This window comes from Tympanuchus pallidicinctus, unplaced genomic scaffold, assembly GCF_026119805.1.
Source record: "Tympanuchus pallidicinctus isolate F22 unplaced genomic scaffold, pur_lepc_1.0 scaffold4, whole genome shotgun sequence".
Taxonomy (NCBI): domain Eukaryota; kingdom Metazoa; phylum Chordata; class Aves; order Galliformes; family Phasianidae; genus Tympanuchus; species Tympanuchus pallidicinctus.
Window position 1 is genome coordinate 4331602 of NW_026294758.1, and position 22514 is coordinate 4354115.

The window sequence follows — 22514 nt, forward strand, 5'->3', positions numbered from 1 at the left end:
ACTTTTCACACGTCTTACTGTTCCCTATGTATTTCTACAGTGCACTTTCCAGTGACTTTGGACAGGTTTCACTTATGGCCCGTGTATCTCAGACAACTGAAGTAGTTCTCATGTTTCTCAAATGCTGTTGTTTTTGTTTTAATCCAGGATATACGTGTGGTCTGCAGACTCTTGAATGTGCGTCCCCTCACACTTCATGTGAATGTGTACACCAGAAAGTAGACTCAGGGAGGAAGTGGTCAGAATTAAAAGAAAGAATTTCATCACAGGCTGAGTGTAGCGTTCTAGAATCTTCTGCTTTGGACTTAGTAGGTGAAAAATGTTCTTCATTGGACTTGATAATTTTTAAAGGTCTTTTCCAGACTAAACGATTCTACAACTCTATTAGGCCACAGGTAGGGAAGTCTGATGTGTGTGTGTGCCAAGGAGACACACACACACACACACACACACACACACACATATATACATAAGATGCATTATTTTTCTGCTTCATCATATGATGAAAAATATTTACACTTTTTTTTTTCATAGATGAAGTTGTTTGACATCTGGAGAAGGAAAGGGAAAAAAACAAATCTGCTTTCACTGAGGAAATGGAAAGATTGTTGGAGCTGTAGTGATATGACAGTTCATACTCTCACAGCACATTAAAGACCTCCAGAGAAAAGGGGAGTGAATAAAACCTGAGCATAAAAATTGTTCTTTTGTAAGGAGGAAATTAGACACTAATCCTGTAAATGTTTCTATTTAAATTCCATGCATGCACTTTGTATTTACGCAAAGATCATTCAAATGCATATTTAAGTTCATATAAACCTTACTTCTCACTAATTTTTTTTTATCTCCTTAATTAAAAAGATTTTCTTTCTCATAAAGATCCATGAAATTATGGTCATTCTCACCACCTCTGTCATCTTGTTTACAGGACACTTGATATCAATGTGCTTTACAGCCTGTGCTTTACATGCTCACCAAAACATTTATTTTAAGTATCTTCCATCTGGAAGATGGAAGGTTGTTAATACTGCTGTAGGTGCTCATTGTTCTTTGCAAATTTGTAGTGATACAGCTGCATCAGCTGTTATTTTCCTGAAGCAGTTACCTTAATTTACATTGAGTAAAATTAATGATATGCAAAAAGGAAAGCAACGCACGAACAGGCTACCCTGGGGAGGAAGGTAGATCTTAAGGCTTTGTCAGCTGTGAATTCATACACACATACACACATGCTGCTACTATTTCCATTGTTAAGAAACAGTATTTTAAAGGAGATTTAAGTCATCATTTTCTGTAGATATGATCTTGATTATTTCCCTTCCTTTTTTTCCTTTTCCTCTGCTAATAATGTTTTTCTCTAAAGTAAAAATCTTTCCTCTTTGTTAAAGCCATTTAACAGAAACGTGTAAACTTATTTACTCATTAGACAGTAATATAAATAGTAAAAAACCTTTTCTACTGAATGAATGCTTCTGCCTTATTTTTTGTGTATATTTTACAGCATTGTTTTTGACAATTGTTTTAAAATTCAGTGAAATACTTTACTGGGCATAAAACCCTGAATAACCATTAAAGAACAAACCAAACCAACACAAAATCACAACAAGAGAAGTCTTCAGTTTGATTTCCCAAAACTTGAGAAGAGTTACCAACTGCTTTTGGAATTTGTGATTTAGCTCTTCTGAAAGCTGTATCGGTAGCACAAAATAAGAAAGGGAAGCATTAAAAGGGATACTCTGTCCCCAGACAAATTATACAAGTTTTAGTAGGTTTTATCTGTAATGCTCTATGAAGTGGGATAGAGATGGATCTGTGCATCTGTTTTTGACTTAATCTGTGTACCTGACAAACCTGTGCTACAACTTTGCTTGCTAGCATTACATATCCTAAAGTAAGCAGCACAGTGTTGTCCTAGAATTACAGCTTCAGAGTTGCACATAAAATCAGGTGGCAGGAAAGGTATTAAATATTCATGTTACCACTCCTAGAAAATTTCATACTTCATAGCCTTCATACTACAGCAGTTTGCAATTGCAGTCTTGGGCTGTAGCAATAAACAGTGCTGGCAAATTCATATCTGTCAAACAGTACATTTCCAAGACTAAAGAAAAAAATACGTGTTCCATTTTGAATTTTTTTTTATCATTATTAATGCTTACAGCATTTTCTGAAGAATATGATTACATTATGAAAGGTTTTCACTCCAGCTTTGAGGCATGTGCTGTTTTCCTGTACTTTTGCAGTGGTACTTGGAAAGCAGGTGCACTTCTTTCCTGGAGCCTGGCTTTGTGTTCAAAGGGACACTCGGCAGGTTGATTCTTATTGTGGAGAATGAGCATGACAATGAAATGTCATAGCAGTCCAGAGCTGCTAATGCTTGGACAAGCACTAGAATGGGACTGCCTCTGAGTATGCTTATATTTCTTGCTAGGTTCTATTAAATTTTCTTGGTATTGCTTGGATATTAGTCTGTTTTGCTGGTGGAGAACTAAAACAAACTGAAAAGAACACACAGTAAATGCCTATACAAAAGTTAGGTGCCAGCAGCACCTGAACACGTTGGAGAGTCTTGCTTTCTTCTCACAATCTGCCATCAATATTCTTCCATCAGCAGTGTTCCTCTTCTCCCTCTAGCTGTTCTAGTTGTTGTTCTTTCAGTATTTTTTCTGCAGATTCTTAAATCAGAACATTATGATGGCTTTGGAACAGATTATTTATTTATTTATTTTTGCAAATATTGCATTTCTGGAAAGATGCTTTGAATGATTCTCATTGCCAAATACTGTATATGGAATAAGTCCCTCAGAGTTTCTTTTCTGATTACTGAAGCAAAAATGAAATCCATTCCTTTCATATGCCCCTACTATCATTACTTTGCATTGTTGCAAGCTGTTTTCTGTTCTTATAAAGGCAGGCAGGTTGTCTTGTGCTTCACAATTTGTATTTCTTGCCAGCAACTAAAAGAGGAAAAGATGCTGAGCTTTAAAGCTAGTGTGGTATCTGTATTTTGTTCTCTTTTGCCTCTGTATTAAGGCTGCCAGGAGTGGGTGGCTGTTTGTTTACATGTATTGCATTTTTCCTGGCAAATTTTGAAAAATATAATTGTTGTGAACTGAACCAGCAGTGGATTTTGCCCTCTGTTCCCCTTTCCTCTGCTTGTTTGAAAACAACACAAAACCGCTGCAAGAGCTGGGGCTCTTTTGCAGACAAGCTGTGCATTTGTTACTCTTCAGACAGATACCGCATCAATGGCTTGATGGACCAGTTTTCAAACAGCCTAGCTGTACCTGTAAAGATCCAGCTACAAGCCTGGAGAAGAGAAAGCTGCAAGGTGACCTGGTAGAGGCCTGTCAGTATCTAAAGGGGAAAGAAAGGGAAGACAGAAGGGAATTAATGGACTCTTTAGCAGGGTCTGTGGCAGTAGAGCAAGGGGAAGTGTTTTTGAGCTTAGAGAAGGTAGATTTAGGTTGGATATAAGGAAAAAATCTTTTACAGTGAGTGTAGTAAGGCACTAGAAGATGTTGCCCAGTGATCACAGAATCACCAAGGTTGGAAAAGACCTACAAGATCATGCAGTCCAACCATCCCCCTGTCACCAATAGTTCTCACTGAACCATATCCCTCATCACAAAATCCAAATGTTCCTTGAACACCTCCAGGGTCGGTGACTCCACCACGTCCCTGGGCAGCCCATTCCAGTGCCTGACCACTCTTTCAAAGAAGCAGTATTTCCTAATGTCCAGCCTGAGTCTCCCCTGGCGCAGCTTGAAGCCATTCCCTCTGGTCCTATCACCAGTTACACGAGAGAAGAGGCCGGCCCCCAGCTCACTACAGCCTCCCTCCAGGTAGTTATGGAGAGCAATGAGGTCTCCCCTGAGCCTCCTCTTCTGCAGACTGAACATTCCCAGCTCCCTCAGCTGCTCCCCATAAGCCCTGTGCTCCAGACCCCTCACCAGCTTTGTCGCCCTTCTCTGAACCCGCTCCATGGCCTCAATGTCTTCCCTGCAGAGAGGGACCCAAAACTGGACACAGCCCTGGAGGTGCGGCCTCACCAGAGCTGAGTGCAGGGGACAATCACTGCCCTGTTCCTGCTGGCAACGCCGTTCCTGATGCAAACCAGGATGCCATTGGCCTTCTTGGCCACCCGGGCACACTGCTGGCTCCTGTTCAGCCGAGCATCAATCAATACCCCCAGGTCCATTTCCTCTACGCAGTCCTCCAGCCACACCGCCCCAAGCCTGTAGCGTCGCCTGGGGTTGTTGTGGCCGAAGTGCAGGACCCGGCATTTGGCCTTGTTGAACCTCATCTCATTGGCTTCAGCCCAGCTATGCAGCCTGTCCAATGTAATTGATGCCCCATCTCTGAAGACTTTCAAGGTGAGGCTGGATCAGGCCCTAGACAACCTGGTGTAACTGTGGTGTCCCTGTTCATTGCAGGAGAGTTGGACTAGATGGCTTCAGAGATTCCTTCCAACTGGCCTTTTGCATTTACTTTGGTCATTCTATACTTGTTCCTTTCCCATATTGCTGCAGTCTTATTTAAATCAGACATCACATAGGCTCTCAGATTTAATTTTTAAAGGTACAAAGTCAAGTTTCTGGTTCTTTCTTCTAAGACAGTTTTTCCATTGTTAGAATTGTTAGAAAAAAAGAGCACCATTGTGCTCTCTTTGACTGTTGATTAGAACTTCATATGGCTATGAATCAATCTCTCTTGGACTCTCTATGCCCATGTCAGTACTATCCTAATCTAACAGAGAACTTCATGCTTGTGAGAGATATCTTTTGCTGGTTTTTTTTTCTTCCCATTACCATTCTGATGACTAACACTTATTCTGAGTTGTACTAGCATGCTCCGACTACTACTCAAATGAATCTCAAAAACACAGCAAAAAAACCTGCAAAACATGCTAGTTGCCCTAGGTAAATCAGCTTGCATGTTATGCGGTTACACTGCCCCTCTTTTCTTCTGAACAACAGCTCCTAAGATTGTTCATTTCTTCTTCTGTCACATCTCCATACTACTCAGTTTTACACTATCTAGCATTTTTAAGCCTCAAATTCATCTAAATAAATTCAACTGAACCTGGATTTTGCACCACTATAGTTAACAGTATGACTGTCTTAGTACTTAATTTCTTTAATCTTGGAAGAAATGTCATGACCTTTCTGAATGCAAGTGCTTGTGCTTTCAACATGTTGCATTTTGCTAGCTCCCTGTTTATCAGTTCTTAACTCACTTTACACTTTTTCTACCAGTCCTCATTTTCTCCAGTTATACTGAAGATTCATTTGTATGTTAATATATATGTGCACATACCTCTATTCCAGCTGCTTGAAAAGTCCACACATCTCAGTAAGGATTTGCCTGAATTGAAACCTTTTGTAAATCTGCAGTGATTTTCTTGTTTGTCTCCATGATGTTGACTATTGTTTCCAATATTCCAATATTGTTTTTCTGCAAATAAGCTCTGCATTTGTTACTCTTTGGTCAGACACCACATCAGAGGCTTGATGGACCAGTTTTCCAACAGCCTAGCTGTACCTGTAAATATGCATGCTAATTCTTTCGGACTTCTGGGATAGGTAGTACACAAGCTTTGCACTGTTCTCTCAGCTGCATGCACTGAAGATCTTTTCATTTCCACTTGTAGGCAATTTCCATTTCCATAGCATCAGTCTCTGTCAGAGTGCAGCTGTCATCATTGCCACTGTAATTGGCAGCAGGAGTGTTTGTTCAGTTTTGGCCTAGATGCACGTTCCCAGAAGTACAAATCAGAGCACTGTACTCGTATCGAAATCCTATTTAAGGGACATGGTATTGCTTGCTGACTGTGTGCAGTAACTAAGGAAGTTGCCTTCTCGAAAGTGCTCTTGGCTCAGATTGATTCTCCTTTATTCATACAGACTGATTTCTTATAATGAGCTGTGTGCCCAGAGATTTATGTTTTTCTTCTCCTTGGTGATTTCATTTAGTCTAATAAATAATACTTCTTCTTCCTGCCAGTCTTTCCTCTCTTACCTCAGGGCAGGCTATCATTTTTCTTCGATTTCTGTGTTTTTCCAAATAGCACATATACCTTACTGCAGGCAATCTAGTCAGGATTGCCATGCTATGGTGCTCGTATTTGCCCAGTGTTTACTTGATTAGGTTCTTTCTATTGTCTGCAGACTTAACCCTTTGAGGTTTGAAGTTCTGGGGAAAAATTACCTAGAATCCTCATGCCTACAGTGTCGCTAAAATCTCTCTGGCATTTGCTTGCCTTTTAGATCCCCCCTTCCCAGATATAGAATTTGTTGCAGCAAAAGGTTCTGCACCGTTGCTCAGACTCCGGAAAGCAGAAGATCGAAATGGACCCATCAGGTTTGTCTCTGCACTTTTTACCTTCTCAAACAACATTCTGTAGATTTGCGGTGTACATACTGGAGCTTTCTGTTTTGATTATATTATTTTTTTTAGCAGTAGGTAAACAGTTAAGCTGTAACTCCCAGTGCAAAATAATATTTAGCTTCAGACTCTTCCTTGATTTCTGGACCAAAATTTTGTTGTTGAGAATTCTGAATTGTTTTTTCCCCCCTTTACACAGTGAAATCACACTTGATGTTTATTGATGCATTCAAAGCAATACTACCCCTGTTGTTTTTGTTTTCCAAGCAACTTAATGGTACCAATATTCTTTTTTCTAGGAGTGAGAGGAAATTGAGAGCAAAGTCTGTATTTGTACATGTTCTGAAGTAGTGTTTCCATTGCTACCAAAATATGTTTCTAGAGAAAAAGGATCGCATCTTCCTAACTGCTGTTTGTGAAAGAAGAAAGTAATTGTAACTCACGTTACACTAAAGCAGAAAACATTTCAAAGTTCATAGTATGGGAAATAGTGACAGTAGCTGCTGTAAGAATTACTCTTCCTATGATTGGATACTATAAACTAAACATTGTTTTCAGATAACACAGACAGATATAATCAATTTCCTAGAAATGGTATTTGTCCTTTAAACAGAAAAAGTCTAGTTGTAGGGAAATTAGGAATTGTTTTTAGATCCCCATGGTGTGTGCTATTTCGTACGTGAAATTGAACAAAAGGTGGGAGGAGCAAACGGCCACGTGCAATAACTCGGTTTGGTGGTCTTCTGAGCATGAATGAACGTGTAATGTTACTGTGCACGTCATGAAGACTCCTAGCTTTACATTTGTCTATATTGCTTTTTGTTCAAAATGCACACAGAGAAGTATTTCAGTACAGGAAGAGTTCATACTGGGCATTGATGATTAAAAGCAGTTAATGGGCTCAAAGTAGAAAAGATAGTATAAAAATGGAGTGAAAGTCTGATTTGTTATGCACTGAACTGAAAGCTAATGTTTACTTTTTTCTTTTCACCACTCTAGTCTTTATCAGGTGATTGTGCTTCCACTTGGTTTGCAAAGTACTTTTGTTTGTGACTCCTTTGCCACTGCTACTTTCTTCAGCAACACCACTGACGCTATGGGATATGTGGCAGCTGAATTTCGGGCAAAGGATGTTGCTGATAACATGCCAGTTGCTCTTGGAGACAGACATTACTACGGAAAGTTTTATAATGCTCCTTTGAAGCTGGGAAAAGAATACTGTGTTTTTTTGAGAATAATAAGCGAGTGGAATAAGGTAATGGGTGTTATATAAACTTTTCTTTATACTGATTAAATGACATGTTGCTGGAGAAAAAAGGAAAATGTTATTTTCCTCTTAAATTTTTATGATTCTACTTGACAGAATTAGTTTAAATCTGATGCTTCTTCAAATAACTCTTCTAACTCCTTACAGATATTTATGTAATTGTATTTCTGGAGCAGCTCTGGATGCCAAAAGGCAAACAATAGAAAGAATTTAAAGCAGAGGTCCATCTCTGCCCTCAGTATCTGGAGGCATCTGTTGGACTAAACTTAGTGGAAGAAATTAGTTTTAGAATCTGAAAACCACTCCTAAGCAATGAAAAATTCTCACAGTATTGAATTGTAAATTATATAGTTCTCCAAGAGATAAGGGAAAAATATGTTTTATAATGCATATTGACTTCCAAACAGCCAGTTCCCTTGAGGAAGCCTTGCTGGAATAAGGAATGCTACTAGCATTTTTTTGATCGTCTATGTTAAGGTAAATACAGATTTTATTTAGAAACAAGATGTCGCTAAGCTATGTTCAATGTTCCAGTGTCTTGCCTCCCATGATGTCATGCCACTAGTTTTCCAATCACGACCTGTCGTGGTGATCAAGAGCTTATCATTTTTTCCTAATACAGGTAGTTTTTCTCTGTAGGTAGTTTTTCTCACGTGCCGTATTTTCCACGTGCATACAGTTCCCAAATGTCAAAAGTAAAAATAAAACACCTACTAAAGAAAAAAACACCTAATTGAATCTGGGCCTATAGCTCATTCTGTGAAAACAGAGTTCAGAAGTCTTGTGAATGCAGCATGAAGTAAGGAAGGAAGTAGGCAAAAGCTCATCTGTTAATCAACTGTAAATAATTCCCTGTAATTCTGGAAATCTGCGCCCAAAACTGAGTAATTGAATACTACTTCCAGTAATAAATGTGACTGCCTCTGTCCAAACAGTGAAATAAAACAAGTGAATGTAAGAGCTGTTACTGATACCTGTTAATCTGTGTGATCTTTATCCTGTGTACCATCCAAAACATTTGGTTCACAATAACAAGTTAGCCCAAAATATTCTGGAATTTGGATGTTGGACTGGTTTTTTTTTCCCAGAATTTACTCTGTGAAGCAGATTGATAGTGAGTCAAATACGCACAATTTTAGCCTATCTAAGTAAGTCTTTGAATTCAGTTTTTTCTGTCCTACAGTTTTATGCTTTGGTATCCCTAGTTCTTTCCCTTTATTACTTTTCTGATACTGAGGAAGTTTTTCTATTATTACTTGTGTTGAGCCTTTTCCTGCACTGAACAGCACAGATTGCTTAAATATCTCTGCAACCTGTCTGTTGAGCTGCTTGTAAGTTATATTCCTTTTCTCTTTGGTATAGATTATTTTCTGTTTTTGTTTTTGTTTTTGTTTTTTTAAAATCTCTGGCATTGCCAGATGTGTTTCCTAGGCCACTGGTTTAATGGAACATAATTTCTGTTATCTGTATTTTTGGCTTCCTTCCATCTAGAATGCATCAGCCCCTTAATATGCAGTTTTCTATATGACTTTTCGAATTTAATGAAGCACATGAGGTTACATTCAACACTTTTAAACCATCGTTGGGATTGCAAACACCAGCCAGCTTTGGTTCTCATCTCTTCTTTGAAATGAAACTTATACCTGTGTCTCTCAGGGCTGCTACCAGGGGAAAAAAAGTCATCTCAATTTCCCAAAGTAAAAACATTCAGTATGTTGAGGATGACTGCCCTTGCAGAGAGTGTAAGTGATGATAAATTTCTCTTGTGAGAAACAGTGACTTCTATGCTTTCATTTCAGGTAAGAACACAGTCCTGTGCTGTATGGGCACAAATTAAAAGTAAGTGAATTTTAACTTCAGTGAGGAAGCAGAAGGTGTAACGTTTGTGCTTGGCAGCATGATTACAAATAATTGTTGTGGCTATTCTTTCATTTGCCATTTATAATTTGTTGATTTTGATGATTGGGAAGGTTAGAGTCGGAAAATTTGCTTTGCACTTGATAACTAGAAGACAGTGTTCTAAAATGGGTTCTATTTTTTTAGATGTATCTTTGTAGACATCCCATCCAAATGTTACATAAATTTTTGTGCACAATAGACTTGAAGACAGAAGTGAAGTGTTAGTAATTACCCTTAAGATAGTTCTGTGTTGGCTTAGAGATTTATTTCATTTTGTTAAACATCTTCTAGCTATTAGTAGCCGCTAAAGACCCCTACAGACTCTAAATTCTGCTCTGGAGTTGAACGACTTAGGAATGCAGTGACATTGGAGAGTGACAGTGCTTCAAAATGGTGCATGGCTCTTGGTGTACCTGCTCCCTGTTCAGCAGAAGACACACCTGGCGGCTGTTACTACTAGCCTTGAGAAGTGCATATTTATTTCTAGGCTGCTTGTTGTTGTTCACTCTCAAGATCTGGTTTGCTTAGTGCCACAAAGAAAATGTCGCTTAGACAGCCTGTATTTATGAGAAATTCTGCTAAGCTCAGGAATTCAGTAGGGTTGAGAGCTCTGTTGCTTGTCTCAAAAGGCAAGAGCTGTCAATTAACTCTGGAAAGATTAAAAAAACTGTCCTCTCTGAACTTGTTCAACAGTTTCTACAGTGCTGTCAAACACTGCTATGTATAGGTGAATTTTATTTTGGAAAAAGAATGAGAATAGCACTGAAAAGGTCCTCAGTTTCTTACTGAATGCATTCCCATTTTACTGGGTAGACTTCTAGCCAAAGTGTCCTTGGCCTAGTGTACTTCTACAGTTGGAGAGGCTGAGGGTGTTATTGGTTCACTGAATCCTTTGAGGGACATTGCTTACTGTGTGTGAAGAGCAGATCTGTAAATTAAATTTTAACCAAACTGCAGGGTTTCAAGTCCCATATAGACATGCCTACACATTGTTGAATAAATCATCATAAAAAGTGGTAGAATGCTGTTGTAACTGTACTTCCTTCAGTTACAAACAGTTGTCTGAATAAAGCATATCTAGAGTTATCTCACAAAACGGACTCTGCCATGTATAAGCAAAACATTTCTTTCATTTTCATGGAAGACTAATGTCTGTTCTGTGCAATTAACATATGGAAATTGGCATCACAGTGAAGTAAGGACAAGTATTACCTGTACAGAAAGATGTTCCTTGCAAAGTCTCTGTCTGAAATCTCTATTTTCTATTTTTCCAGACTCACAGTAGGCTAGCAGGTGAGAGTTGAGTTTCTCTTTTGTCAGGGTACCCTCACAGGTAGTTCTTAGTAATTCTGGTTTTGAATCACTATAGGCCTTTTATTCTATCCTTTGGTTGCTTATGGTATGATGGACTTGGATAACGTTATCATTGCCCAGGGAAGAAAATAGGATGGGGAAGGGAAATTATGCCTGAATTCCAATAATTATGAAAGAATACATCAAGCCATTTCATAAATCATTAGAACTGTCTGGCACAAGAGGCAACCTTGGCATATGATGTAGACTGAGTTGTTCATGAAATTGGGGAGTGGAGAAAGGTAATAATTTTTGAGAACTGCGTCTTACTTCCTCCTCAGCCCTGTAGAGCTGACCAGTCAGCTCTAGGACTGCTTGGTGGAGCAGCAAGTCAATCCAGCACAGGAGTTCTGCAGTATTACCTCAGCTTTGAGCAGACTCAGTCCATCACCAGACTGAAGCTACATTATTTGATATTTGCTCATTCAATCGGGTGTTTTTCTTTCAGATTCATCACCCACCCTTTGGTACATGACTGCAGTTGTGTTAGGGTCAGTTGCTGCTGTCTGCCTTATACTGTTCTTGTCATTCTTGGCAGCACGGTACGTATTGCTTTTATCTTCACCTTTCCAGTCTTCCTGCACAAAGTTTATATATTTTGCTTTTCAGTTAGTCTTTTTTGCCAGTCTGCTTGATTAAGGCCTCTTGGGTGGATTATAAACTTTATCAAGAATTATCTCAGTGGCCACTTAGTCTGACCACTGCTGGAACTGATGTCCTTTATATCTTTCCAGTCACCAGAGAAACATCTCAAGAGTATGGGGCTCATCTTAATAAAAGGAGGATTCAGAAACTGAAGGAAACTGAGGAATTTCATCCAGATATGTTTTGATTTTATGATTACTAAAGGTTTCTGGGGTGTGCTACTCCAAAAGTGAAGTCATTACCAATGGAAATGTTGCTGTATGTTTCTGATTAAAGAATCCATTTTCCAGTATTACCAACTTCACTCAAAGTGCCTGCAAAGTTAGTTTTTCAATAGTGGTTGATATTTAGCTAAGGCCCACAATAAAAATGTTATTGAAATTTTTAAGAAGTTGATTCTTATTTTGTGATCTTTCATATAGGGACAATAACTTTGTAAATGTCCTTTCAAAACTGAAATGAACACATGCCTTTCATCAATTGTGTTTGTCTAGGTGACAAAAATGGGACAAAGGGACACAAGTACTTTTCAAAATTGTGTCCAGTCAGTTAGCATCAATGTTAGAAGTGAGCTGTTTAAATAATAGACTGCTGCAAGCACTCAAAAAGCAATTACGGAATGACCAACCTACTCCTGCCCATAGTGCACATTGATACTCCTGTGCATCTCTGAATGATAAGAGAAGGAGCTGTGAGAGAAAACTGCTGTGAATGCTGGGAAGATGGCTTCTGTGTGGTCTGTAAGAGCAGATTAAACAAGGATTTTTCAGGAATGACACAGCTACAGCTGGTCTTGCCATTGATGTCAGGTGGATGGTCTCAGATTATTTCTTAGGATCCTTGTGAGCTTGAATTTTCTTTGATATCTGTCACAAAGATCCACGGTATTCAAGTATTCAGCAGCTTGTTGTGTCTGCTGTCTCAGGAGCTATATTAGTCCAGTGGCACAGATTATGAACTCCTCGTGTCATGGTTGCTGAAAGACATTCAACTGTCCCTCAGTGGGTTTGTGTGGCACTGGGTTGACAAAGTATACAGCCTGACTGCTGTATGCCCTTTAATATTAATTATACTTCCTTCATTTAAAAAAAAAGTATTAGCACGTAGTTGTTATTACTGAGATACCTTGTCATAAATTCACCTTGCTTCATTCCTATGCTTCCTTCAGTAAGTGGTGCCTTTTCAGATGTAAAACAGCAGTGCCAAAACTTCAGCTCTGTAAAAATTTGCATAGGGCCTGAGTGTTGTCATTATCAAGGTTAACCCAGGTCAGGCATCTGACAGAATAGGAATGCTTCCTACTTATATAACTTGTTAACTCTAATGTTCAGAATTTATACTAGCATCTCAGTTCTTAAAACAAAAAAACATCTTTATAAACTGTCTTTTATCTCATCAGTATGAGCAAGGCACTGCCTGTCAGATCTGTGCTTCGGTCTTCAATGATTTTGACAGTTTGTTGGTTATTTTGTTCTTTTGACTGAAATGTCTTCTCTTTCTTCAGCTCTTATCTCTGCAGGACAGTGCACTCCCCACCTGCTGCTTTAGCCTGCGAGGGTGTACGTTTATCTGCTACCATGGACACTGCACGAGCATCATCATTACTAGAGACTGAAAATGTCTCTCTTCTCTAAGGCGACATCCCTTGAAGTCAGCATAGAGAAAATGCAGTCTCCTTACCAAAGCCAACATCTGCCAGGATGTATCTGTAAGGCACATCTGTACTCTAGCATTGACATTTGAAATCTGTTTGTTACTGAGCTGTTTATTGTATCCCCTTGTTTTCAGACAGTGTGGTGTATAAAGAACCTCCCAACACAGATGCGTTCTGTCAGAGACATTAGCATGCATCCCGAGTGTTTGGCCACACATTTAGCTATTCCAGCCACATGGGCGCCTGGAAGTAAGCGTGTTTATCATACCTGATTACACAAATAATCCCCTGATCCAACAGAGACTATCTGAAGATCAACTCCTACTTTCAGTGCCAGAGGGAACAAACTGACCCACTATGAGAGAAAATGCAGATCAATCCTAATGACAGATAAAGTGCCTATTGTGTTTCCCAGTAAAAAGATAGATTTTATCAGTTACTTATGGATAATGCAACTCCAATAACAAGTACAGAGCTTTTAGAGACTTGAAATAAAGTCATCAGGAAGTGTGTTACAGAGATACTGCAATTGTTGCTGTTAGCAATTAGCAATAATTGCAAATAGTAAAAAAGAATAGGTTTAGTGGCATGTGAAATTGTTCTAAAGCAAGAGCTACCTGTCTTAGATACAGTTTTACTTTTTTAATCTCTGTTTTATAATTGCAACTGAATAAAAACTTTAATATTACTGTCTGGCTGGTGAGCTGGTATGTAACATCGGGTTAGTGTCAATCAGTAGTCCAGTAATTTCTTATGACATACTCACAGAAAAGAATCAAGAAAGAATCAAGTGCCTGACCTTATTTCCACTCCTGTTCAGAAGTTGCTTTGAAATACATTACAAAGTCATTCTGTTAACTAGTGAAATAAGTAAGAAAGTGTTTTGGTTTTTTAGCCATTTTGTTGCTTTTCCAAGTAATGTTTTGTATTTCACATTTCAAATATATGATAGCTCTTTTTGGAATTCTAAGCATTTCTGATTCCAGTTGACTTTCATATTCCAGAGACACTGTCTCTCCAGGTTACGTAATTCTTTTTCTTTTTGGTGTTCAAAAAGGATGTCTTCAAGTGTAACAATAGACTTTGTAGTTGGTAAAACAGAGAGGGGTTACAGTTAAATTGCATACAGCCAGGGGTATTTTATTTTTAAATTTTATTTTATGTTTTTATTTTGTTTTGAAGTATGGCTAATAGCAGTGCTCAGATGTTACATCTGTTATCCACAATGTTTTTCCACTGAGTCCCACATCTGCTCATCACATTAGTAAGTCTTAAGTAGTTGGCAACTGAGTAAAAATGCCTTTCTGTACATTAGTGATTGTGAGTTGGTAGCATTTTCCTTCACTGATTAAGAAAGAACAACTGAACTGTTCTTTGTTGGCTTACTGTTACTTGATTTTGCAGTTTGAATTCCTCTGGAATTCATTCTCACACATTCTGTTCTTAATTCCATTTCTTGGTAGCATACATGGCTATGATTTGGTGTAGCTGTACAGAGTGCACCACCCTGTTGTGGTTCATTTTCTTCAAGCCCATGTCCTCAGAGAGTTCATGAGCAGCTGTTCCTGAATAAGACAGAATTGGCGAGTCAGGAAGTAATTAAGAGACATGCCATCCTCTGTAAAAAAAAGACTTTCTGCACCTGTGCTGCACTTGCATTATGTTACATTGGACCGCAAATGTGAAGTTTCATCTCTCTGGTGGCTGGAAAGTTTGAAATCTCCCTGTAACCTTGAGCATCTCATTCCTTCTCTGTAGGCCTCTTTTCTACCGAGATTGTCTTTTCATAATGTAAACTTTTTCAGAATAAGTCTTTCTTATTAAATCTTACTAAATGTAAGGTCCAGGAGTGGGCTGACCAAGGAGAAGCAGTGAGGAAGGAGTCCCTGCCAACAAGTTATCCAAAACAGCTATGGTCTTTGCAAGATTCCTTCTTTCTTCCTCCTTTGTCACTTGGCAGACCTACCTCTGGCCGTGAGCCTTTTTTCCTCTGTTGTGTACATATTTTTTTTTCCATGTACATCTGTTCCAGTTTAATGTGGGAAGCATAGAGAAGAAACGATTTTGCATTGCCCTCTTCAGATCATTTTGCAAATGTTAACACTTCTCTTTTTAGATATTCTGTTGCTACCAACCTTTTCCAATGCTTTTTAGTATATTTCAGGAACAGGAAAAAGGGTTTAATAGTGGTTAGAAGGAAGCAGATTCTTTAAAGTTCTACTCAGAATAGCTATTACTGGACTGGACAGAAAAGATGATATGAGATTATACTGTCCATCTGTTATAAAAGCATGTTTGCACAATGCAATGAATCTGATTTAAGAGCATTTCTATTTTAGGCCAATTCTCTGAGATTTCCATAGGAGAGAGTACATCTTTATGCTAGAACTGATCTCACTGCAACTTATGGACTTCTGGACAGATAGCTCCTTTATAAAAATACTTGCTACAAGATGCAGGAATCCTAAAAGAAAGGCACCTCGAATGGGGCCTTTTGAGTTAAGAATGTATATCTTCACGGGTACTTCTGTTACCAAGGTTTGTAATCTTTACAGTCAAGTTTAGGGGACGATACAGCTGCTTTGATTTTTTTTATAGCAACATTAATATATTTCTGCCCTCATTGTTTGAGAGGTTCTAGAGAAACTTCTAATGATTCTTCTCTGCTGTTCTTTCTACCTAAGTACTTTCTACCTACCGAAATTCTCCTTGATTGTGTTCCACACCCAAGCCAATTACAGTTACAATAAAGTAAAGCCAGCTGAAGCTGCCCTGGTTTTACTTCTAATCTGGAGATGTTTGTGGTGCTATACTGAGAAGGTGCTGTACTGAGGAACTGTTTGGTTTATAAACATATGCATGTCTGCATGATCTCAGAAGTCTTTTTTCTCTACAGATGAAAGAGCAAATTATTAGCTCTCTGTGACAGTTAAGCAATCTTATAAATCTTTTCTTGTATAAATTAGTATGCTGGTTACTGTAAAGATTCAGCATTTATATGGGTAGTCATGATGGTGGGCTCAATGAAATAGTTATTGTAAGAAGCATTTTAGAGTTACTTTCAGTATTTTGATTGGGATTTCTCTATCCTGGACATGATAGACACAACAAGCCAAATAAGCATTTTTGTTTGTTTTGTGCATTTCAATATTGCTAATCTCAATTAATTGTATTTTAGGAAATGGATATTAAATGTGGTTTATTAAATAATCTTTGAACACTTGTGCTCCTCGTGAAAATAAGTTTAGATTGAAAGAAAGTTTTCAGGAGACTCAGAAGTCAGCATGCAAATATCTTCTCCATGTACCTGCAGGGCCAGGTGTGGGAGGTAGTATGCTTGTTATACCTGCATGTGATTTCAGATGTAGCTGTGTTCAGTCACTATTCTCATTTTGTAGGTCTTCTGCTGTTCTGCAGAACTGTATCATCTTTAGCAGAATTCAGCCAGAGTCCAGCATGAGCTGATGGACCAATGGTCATCAGCTCAGATGAAAGCATTGCTATTCTAGCAATAGCATTGCTAGGAAATTGTGCAAGTCTCTGCAACTGGACACAGAAGAAACTAACAGTTGCATTGATTTTAAGATGACGTCCTGAGGACTCCGTGAAATTAGCCGGTGATCTCAGTGCAGAGCTGTAGTGGAAAGGAACAGATGTCAGAATTGCAAAATCAACTCCACAACTGCAGGTCCTGTCAGCAGGAAAAGTGGCTCTGTGGACATGCAAACACTTGTTCCTTCTGGCTCTGTCAGAGGTGAGGTCTGAGAAGACAGATGGCCATGACGGTATTTGTGGCATTACTGTTATAAAGCTATTTCCATTTTGAGGTTAACAAAAGTGTCACCTTCACAGTCGGGAGAAAGGAGAACTTGCTCCAAAGTTCTGTTTCATCTCCTCTCCCCACCTCATCATTTGTGTTTGTTTTTCCAGAAGTACTACTTTTGTTCTTGGAGTCCTGTAGCTGAACAAGGAAGAGTGACTTTATTGGTGTTCTAGCGTCTCAAGGAAGCACAGTTGGTGTTTTTCAGTTGCAGTGTCTTATGCTTATTGTTGTCTTTCATTGGATGATCTGCAGTGATCTACAGTGAAAAGCTGTATATATTATACATGTGTATACTATGTATACGTATGCATGTACAGTTTTTTCTGTTTCATCCATTTTATTTTAGAATTTACTTATTCTAAACTTACTTAGAATTACCGAAAGACATAATCAGAATTTCAAAGCATAGGTGAGAAAGTTCCATTTCAGCCCCAGTGAAGTGTTCAAAAAAAGATAACAGCCTGGGGAGCAACAGAGAAAGGGTGATAGCAATTAAGCAGTTCACAGTAGAAGGTAATTTCCAAAGGCTGTGATTTTACTGAGCAGCATTTAGACCCAAATGTTTTGGTTTAATGATAGTTCATGTAAAAGTGTGTCCTGTCATCCTGGAAGAAGTGAAAAGATCACTGATTGAAGTAGTTTAGTAACAATCATTCAGGCTTGTGAGCACAGGTCAGCTGTGCCAATATGCTGGATAAAGGCTGACATAGCAATAAAGTGAAAGTAGTATAAGCCAGTTCTCAGCTTTCTATTTTAACTGTGAAATGACCTATTCATTTTGGCTCTTGGCTGATGAAGATCTTAGGAAGTTCTGCTCTGGTTTGCTGTCCTGTGACTTCTGACTCACTCTGAATGTTGTATTTCCATATGTACAATTTGCCAGTCCTTTTCCATCAGCTGGAATATTAATCTGGGCTCACAAAACCTGAGCCTGGTGAACATTAAATGTCAAATGAGCAGCAGTTATAGATTCCTGCTGAGAGTCAGGGACATAGCTGTTTAGTAGCAGTTCTGCCTTTTTGCAACCATTTACTGGCAAATGAATAAAATGATGCTTAGGTAACGATGCAGCATGTTTTGGAGTGGTGACATAAGTGCTGTGTAGCTAAGTGAAATTTGTCTTCATCCAGTTCTCTTAAACAATGCCTCACTTACACTTTATTCTTCATGGCTGTAGTCTGTCAGATATTCATTTTATTTATTGTGGTAAAGCAGGCACTAATTGGACATACATCCAGATATTCTGAGAAATTCATCTTTCTGCCCCATATTTTTATTAAATTCCTTTGAAATCATGGTGTCATCCATATTCTCACAGTTTCTTTTAACACAGTTCTTTCTAAATTCAGAGCAGTGATATGTACCTGCGTTAGTTTAGAATCTGCTCTTCGGTTTTAACTTAGGACAGAGAGAAGAGCCCAGACAGATGAACACGTTGTGCATTTTCATGAGGTTGAAAGCAGGAACTGTAAGGGCGTTCCCTAGCATGGCCACAACAGGACCCAGAGATTCTCTAGCAGCACTGTTATTTATCCAGTTTGTCTACACAGGAAGTCGCTGTAAAGAAGGTGAAAGGGAAATTGTAGCTGTGCATTGTCTGTGTGGTGATTCCTTGTCTTGTTCAAATATTTCATCCTATTTTTGCTTCCTTATAAGATTATTCTGTTGGTCAGTCCAGCAGCGTTTGAGATTAAACAGTACTGTTTGAGTTAGCTGGTGTAGGATCCTGTTGGGCTGTTGCATTTTCTGGTAGGTTTGCTGGGAATTAATTTTTTCATCCCACATCCCTGACAGTAATTATTAGGCAGGACTGATAGATATTTTTCTATCAGTCCAGGCTGTCTGAACATATTTTCATGCATTTGAGCATTTTGCTATAAAAAGTGATGCCATCTTTGACGAGGTGTAACAAGTAATTCTTATAAAACAATAGGACTTAATATTTAGGTTCACCTCCAAAACAAAAGCCAGTTTGCGTATTTAAAAGGGATTGTATTTAGAGTGATAAAATAGGGCTTGAATGACAGTGATTTCATAGTCACAGGGATGATGAACCTAGAACACCTAGTAGAGGGCCCATCAACAAGCTGCAGTGCTACTAGAATATGAGCAATGATCCAATTTAATCCTACTTAGATGTTGAATGTTACTGCATTTATCCATAAATATGTGCCAGCAGATAACAGTAAATCAGTATGATAGTGAAATACTCTTGCCTTTAGATTTTTATTTGGTACATGGAATTTCCATTCCCAGATACTTTCCTTGTGTGTCTTCCTATGGTTAGTCATACCGTAAAATGCCCTTTCTGAATGAGTACAGTCCTCTGCAAGATAGTGGCCACCTAAGAGTTGTTAGAAGTGGCTAGGTACTGTGTGCTGAAAAAGATCCCCCCCAAAAAGACTTTATTTCAAACACTGATCCTCTGCAGTTTTGCAGTTGTTTTTGTGTTTGTTTGTTTGTTTGTTTGTTTGTTTGTTTTCTAAAGAAACAAATCTAGTACAATAAATATCAGACTGTTTCCTCCCATAATGCTGTCTTTACCTATAGACAAATTCAGGAGTAACAGAAATCACAAAGTAGGCATGTTGTGAGTTTAGTGAAAAGCAGGAAATTGAGAAGGGCAACAGTCCAATCTCTACTCTTGTCAGATACCAAAGAATTCACTTAAGTAAATGATGTTGGGAATGCTCTGCCAATGTATTTGGAAGCTGTGCAGTATGATAGAATCCTCTGCACAGTCAGTTGTCTGTCTCTTTCTTGCAAAAAGCAATGGAAGCCTTTTATTGCCTGATATGTTGTTGCTGTTTTCTGTGTGCTAGAAGATGTGTTCATTTAAAAGCAATGCTCCAGGAAATGTGGAATGTGCAAGATTTGCAAGCTCGATCCTTTGGCATTCACAGGAGCAGAGGAAGCAGACAGGTGTATGCAGTAACACTGTATAGAACATTTCAATGTAAAGCAAGGTGATGATTAGATTCATTAAACTGACAGTGCTTTTGTGTCTCACACTTTGACAGCTGGCTTTTAAAGGTGACTTCTAAAACCCTTCTCTTCACCCAGACCCAGCTCACATCTTTCCAGGAACAGCTCTGGGTTGGCAGGTACCATGTCAGAATCTCCATACCAGAGGCACCGCTTAGAGGTCCTTTTTATTTAGCTTCAATAAACAGTTGCTCTTGCAGTTTAAAGTTAATTCTCCTGTTATGTAGATCAAGCAAACATGTGCTGTTTTTCATGACAGATTAGTAATCTGGGTATCAGACTTTTTCAGAGTAGGTTCCTGTTGCAGCTGTAGAAGTCTGTTTACTGGCTGTTAGGAAATGACAGGCTACAGATTACAGGTCTTGAAATTGCAGAAGCAGCATGTTTCTTTTCAGCATCTCGAAGGGCAAATCACTATAATCAGTTTTTGTTTTTCCAAATAAGAGCTTTAAAAAAGAATATAAATCTTTTCCTGTCTTTGACATCCATATGCAAACACACTGTTTTTGACTTTCACTTTGTTACTTTTTTATCTTGCATTTGTTTTCTTTTATGTTCTACATTTATTTCACTCTGTCTTTTTCTCAGTGGAGTCAGCATGCAGTGGGAACATACAATAGCATTTTTTTCTGTTCGTTGTGAGGAGGGAACAATGACTGTTCTGTTGTAAAGACAAATTTTCTTCAATTGAAGCCCTAGGAAGCTAGGAAATACATAGTATTGAACAGATCTTCTGGGCAGGAGGAGAGACCAGAAGTTGAAATGCTTTTTGCTCTAACATTTTCTGTTTCACTGTGTTCCTCTCAGCTTTCAAATCAAGGCAAAAAGATGCATGGTGTACTTTGGAACTTCCTGTGCAGCAGCAGGAAAGACACAGGCAGATATAAAAGTGCTTGCTGTCCTCATCTCCCAGGAATCCTTATCTTGCAATCTGATACCAATACAAATTTTAGCTGATTCTTCCATATGAATGATTTATCTAAGAAAAATAATAGAAGTTTGTATTTTAGAAATAGAGTGAAGAAGCAAGTTGTCCCACGCTGGGAGCACCTTCCCAAAAGGAATGGCCTCTTTTCTTTATCCTGTGCTGAAAGTCTTTGATCTGCATTCATTGTGGCTTCCTACAGGGATGTTTGGCCATTGCTTATAAAAATACATTTTATGAAATCAATAGTGCTATCCCCAGGCTTTGCATTTCTCCATGGCACTTGAGACTGTAGCTCAATACTATTAGTCTTTTCAGCCTGTTTGCAGGAGGTTCTACCTTCACCAACAGGTTTTTAATCAAGGGACAAGAAAGAGACATAGAGTAAATGGCAGAATCTCTCTGTTCGTTCTAGCTTCAGGCTGCAAAAAACTACTTTGCAGATGGCTGCTGTAATATGTATCTGTAGGAAGGCATCACCTTAGTCAGAATTAGAGATCCAGCCCTAGAGAAGGTCTTGCGTTGTTTTGAAGCTACTGTAGCTTCAAGTCTAAAAGCACTGTGGCTGGCTCAGAGAGAGACTTTTCATTGAAATTATTTAGATTTCTTTTCAAAATTCTTTATCTTCCCTCTTGACTGTCCCTGGGCAGGGCGATGGAACTTCATTAAGAAGGAGAAGAATAAGGTAGACAAGATCTTAACACATTCCTTAAGTAAGTTAGTTTGCTATGGGGCAATGCTAATAAGTTCTGCCTGTAAGGTTAGTATGAAGAACACAACTTCAGAAAAAGGAGAGCAACTTTTGATGTGGGACTTGGATGTATGTCTGTGGGCAGGATTTGCTCATTTGCTTATGCTGTTCCACATGATGGAAGAATCTGAATCATTCACAGATTCACATTTTTGAAAAATATGGAGAAGAAATGTGTCTTGTTTCTAAAAATATAAGAAATCTGAAGCTTGATTTAAAAAGCAGAATTAAATCAGTCCGTTGTGCAAAAAAAAAAGACATAGATGATACAGAAAAACTGCACTGTTAAGAGTTTTCTGCTGCATGCTTTTCTTCATTTCTTTTTAAACAGCTTCTTCTTTGTGCTTGGAAAGAATCTTGTCAGTACCCAGTACTCTTTCTAACCTTTGTACAGTAGAAGTCTTTTTACAGTGTTTGGTGTTTGCTGTTGGGCTAGGGTTAATCATCTCCATCTCACTGATAAGAAGAGCCATATGCTGTGATTCTGAATGTGGATAATCACCATACTCCCACATCTGTCAGTCCATCCCTGCTTTCATTCACTGCCTGTTCTTCACAGAACATTTTCCTGAAGAACTTAAAATAATGTACCATAAAAAGTGTGAGTAACTGTGCTGGCTGTCACAAAGTGAATCGGTAAAAACATTAAACTAAAACAGTTATAGTTTGACTGCCAGTTTTATGTCGTGAGCACTGATTAAACAATGCTATCTCTTTATCTTCTGGTAATTGTCTTTTATGGCCCAGAATATGTGTCTGCCACCTACCTTTCTGTGATAAAGATCTGGTTTTCAGTAGTATAATACAGACTTTCACATTACTTTG

The 22514-nt window shown here is 38.5% G+C and overlaps 1 protein-coding gene across 5 annotated transcripts in view; it reads left to right on the top strand.

Moving 5' to 3' along the window:
• The window catches only part of SUSD1 (sushi domain containing 1), a 38375-nt gene extending 24482 nt beyond the window's left edge, over positions 1-13893 (top strand). For 2 of the 5 annotated variants that reach the window (XM_052701397.1, XM_052701399.1), the window contains exons 12-16: positions 6270-6363; positions 7387-7642; positions 9454-9493; positions 11355-11448; positions 13056-13893. In XM_052701397.1, coding sequence (XP_052557357.1) covers positions 6270-6363; positions 7387-7642; positions 9454-9493; positions 11355-11448; positions 13056-13185 — 614 coding nt within the window. In that variant the 3' untranslated portion in view covers positions 13186-13893. Of the gene's footprint in view, positions 1-147; positions 513-6269; positions 6364-7386; positions 7643-9453; positions 9494-11354; positions 11449-13055 lie in introns of those variants that run through there. The other 3 variants (XM_052701400.1, XM_052701398.1, XM_052701401.1) reach the window with 3 other exon arrangements.
• Positions 13894-22514: the final 8621 nt, after the last annotated feature.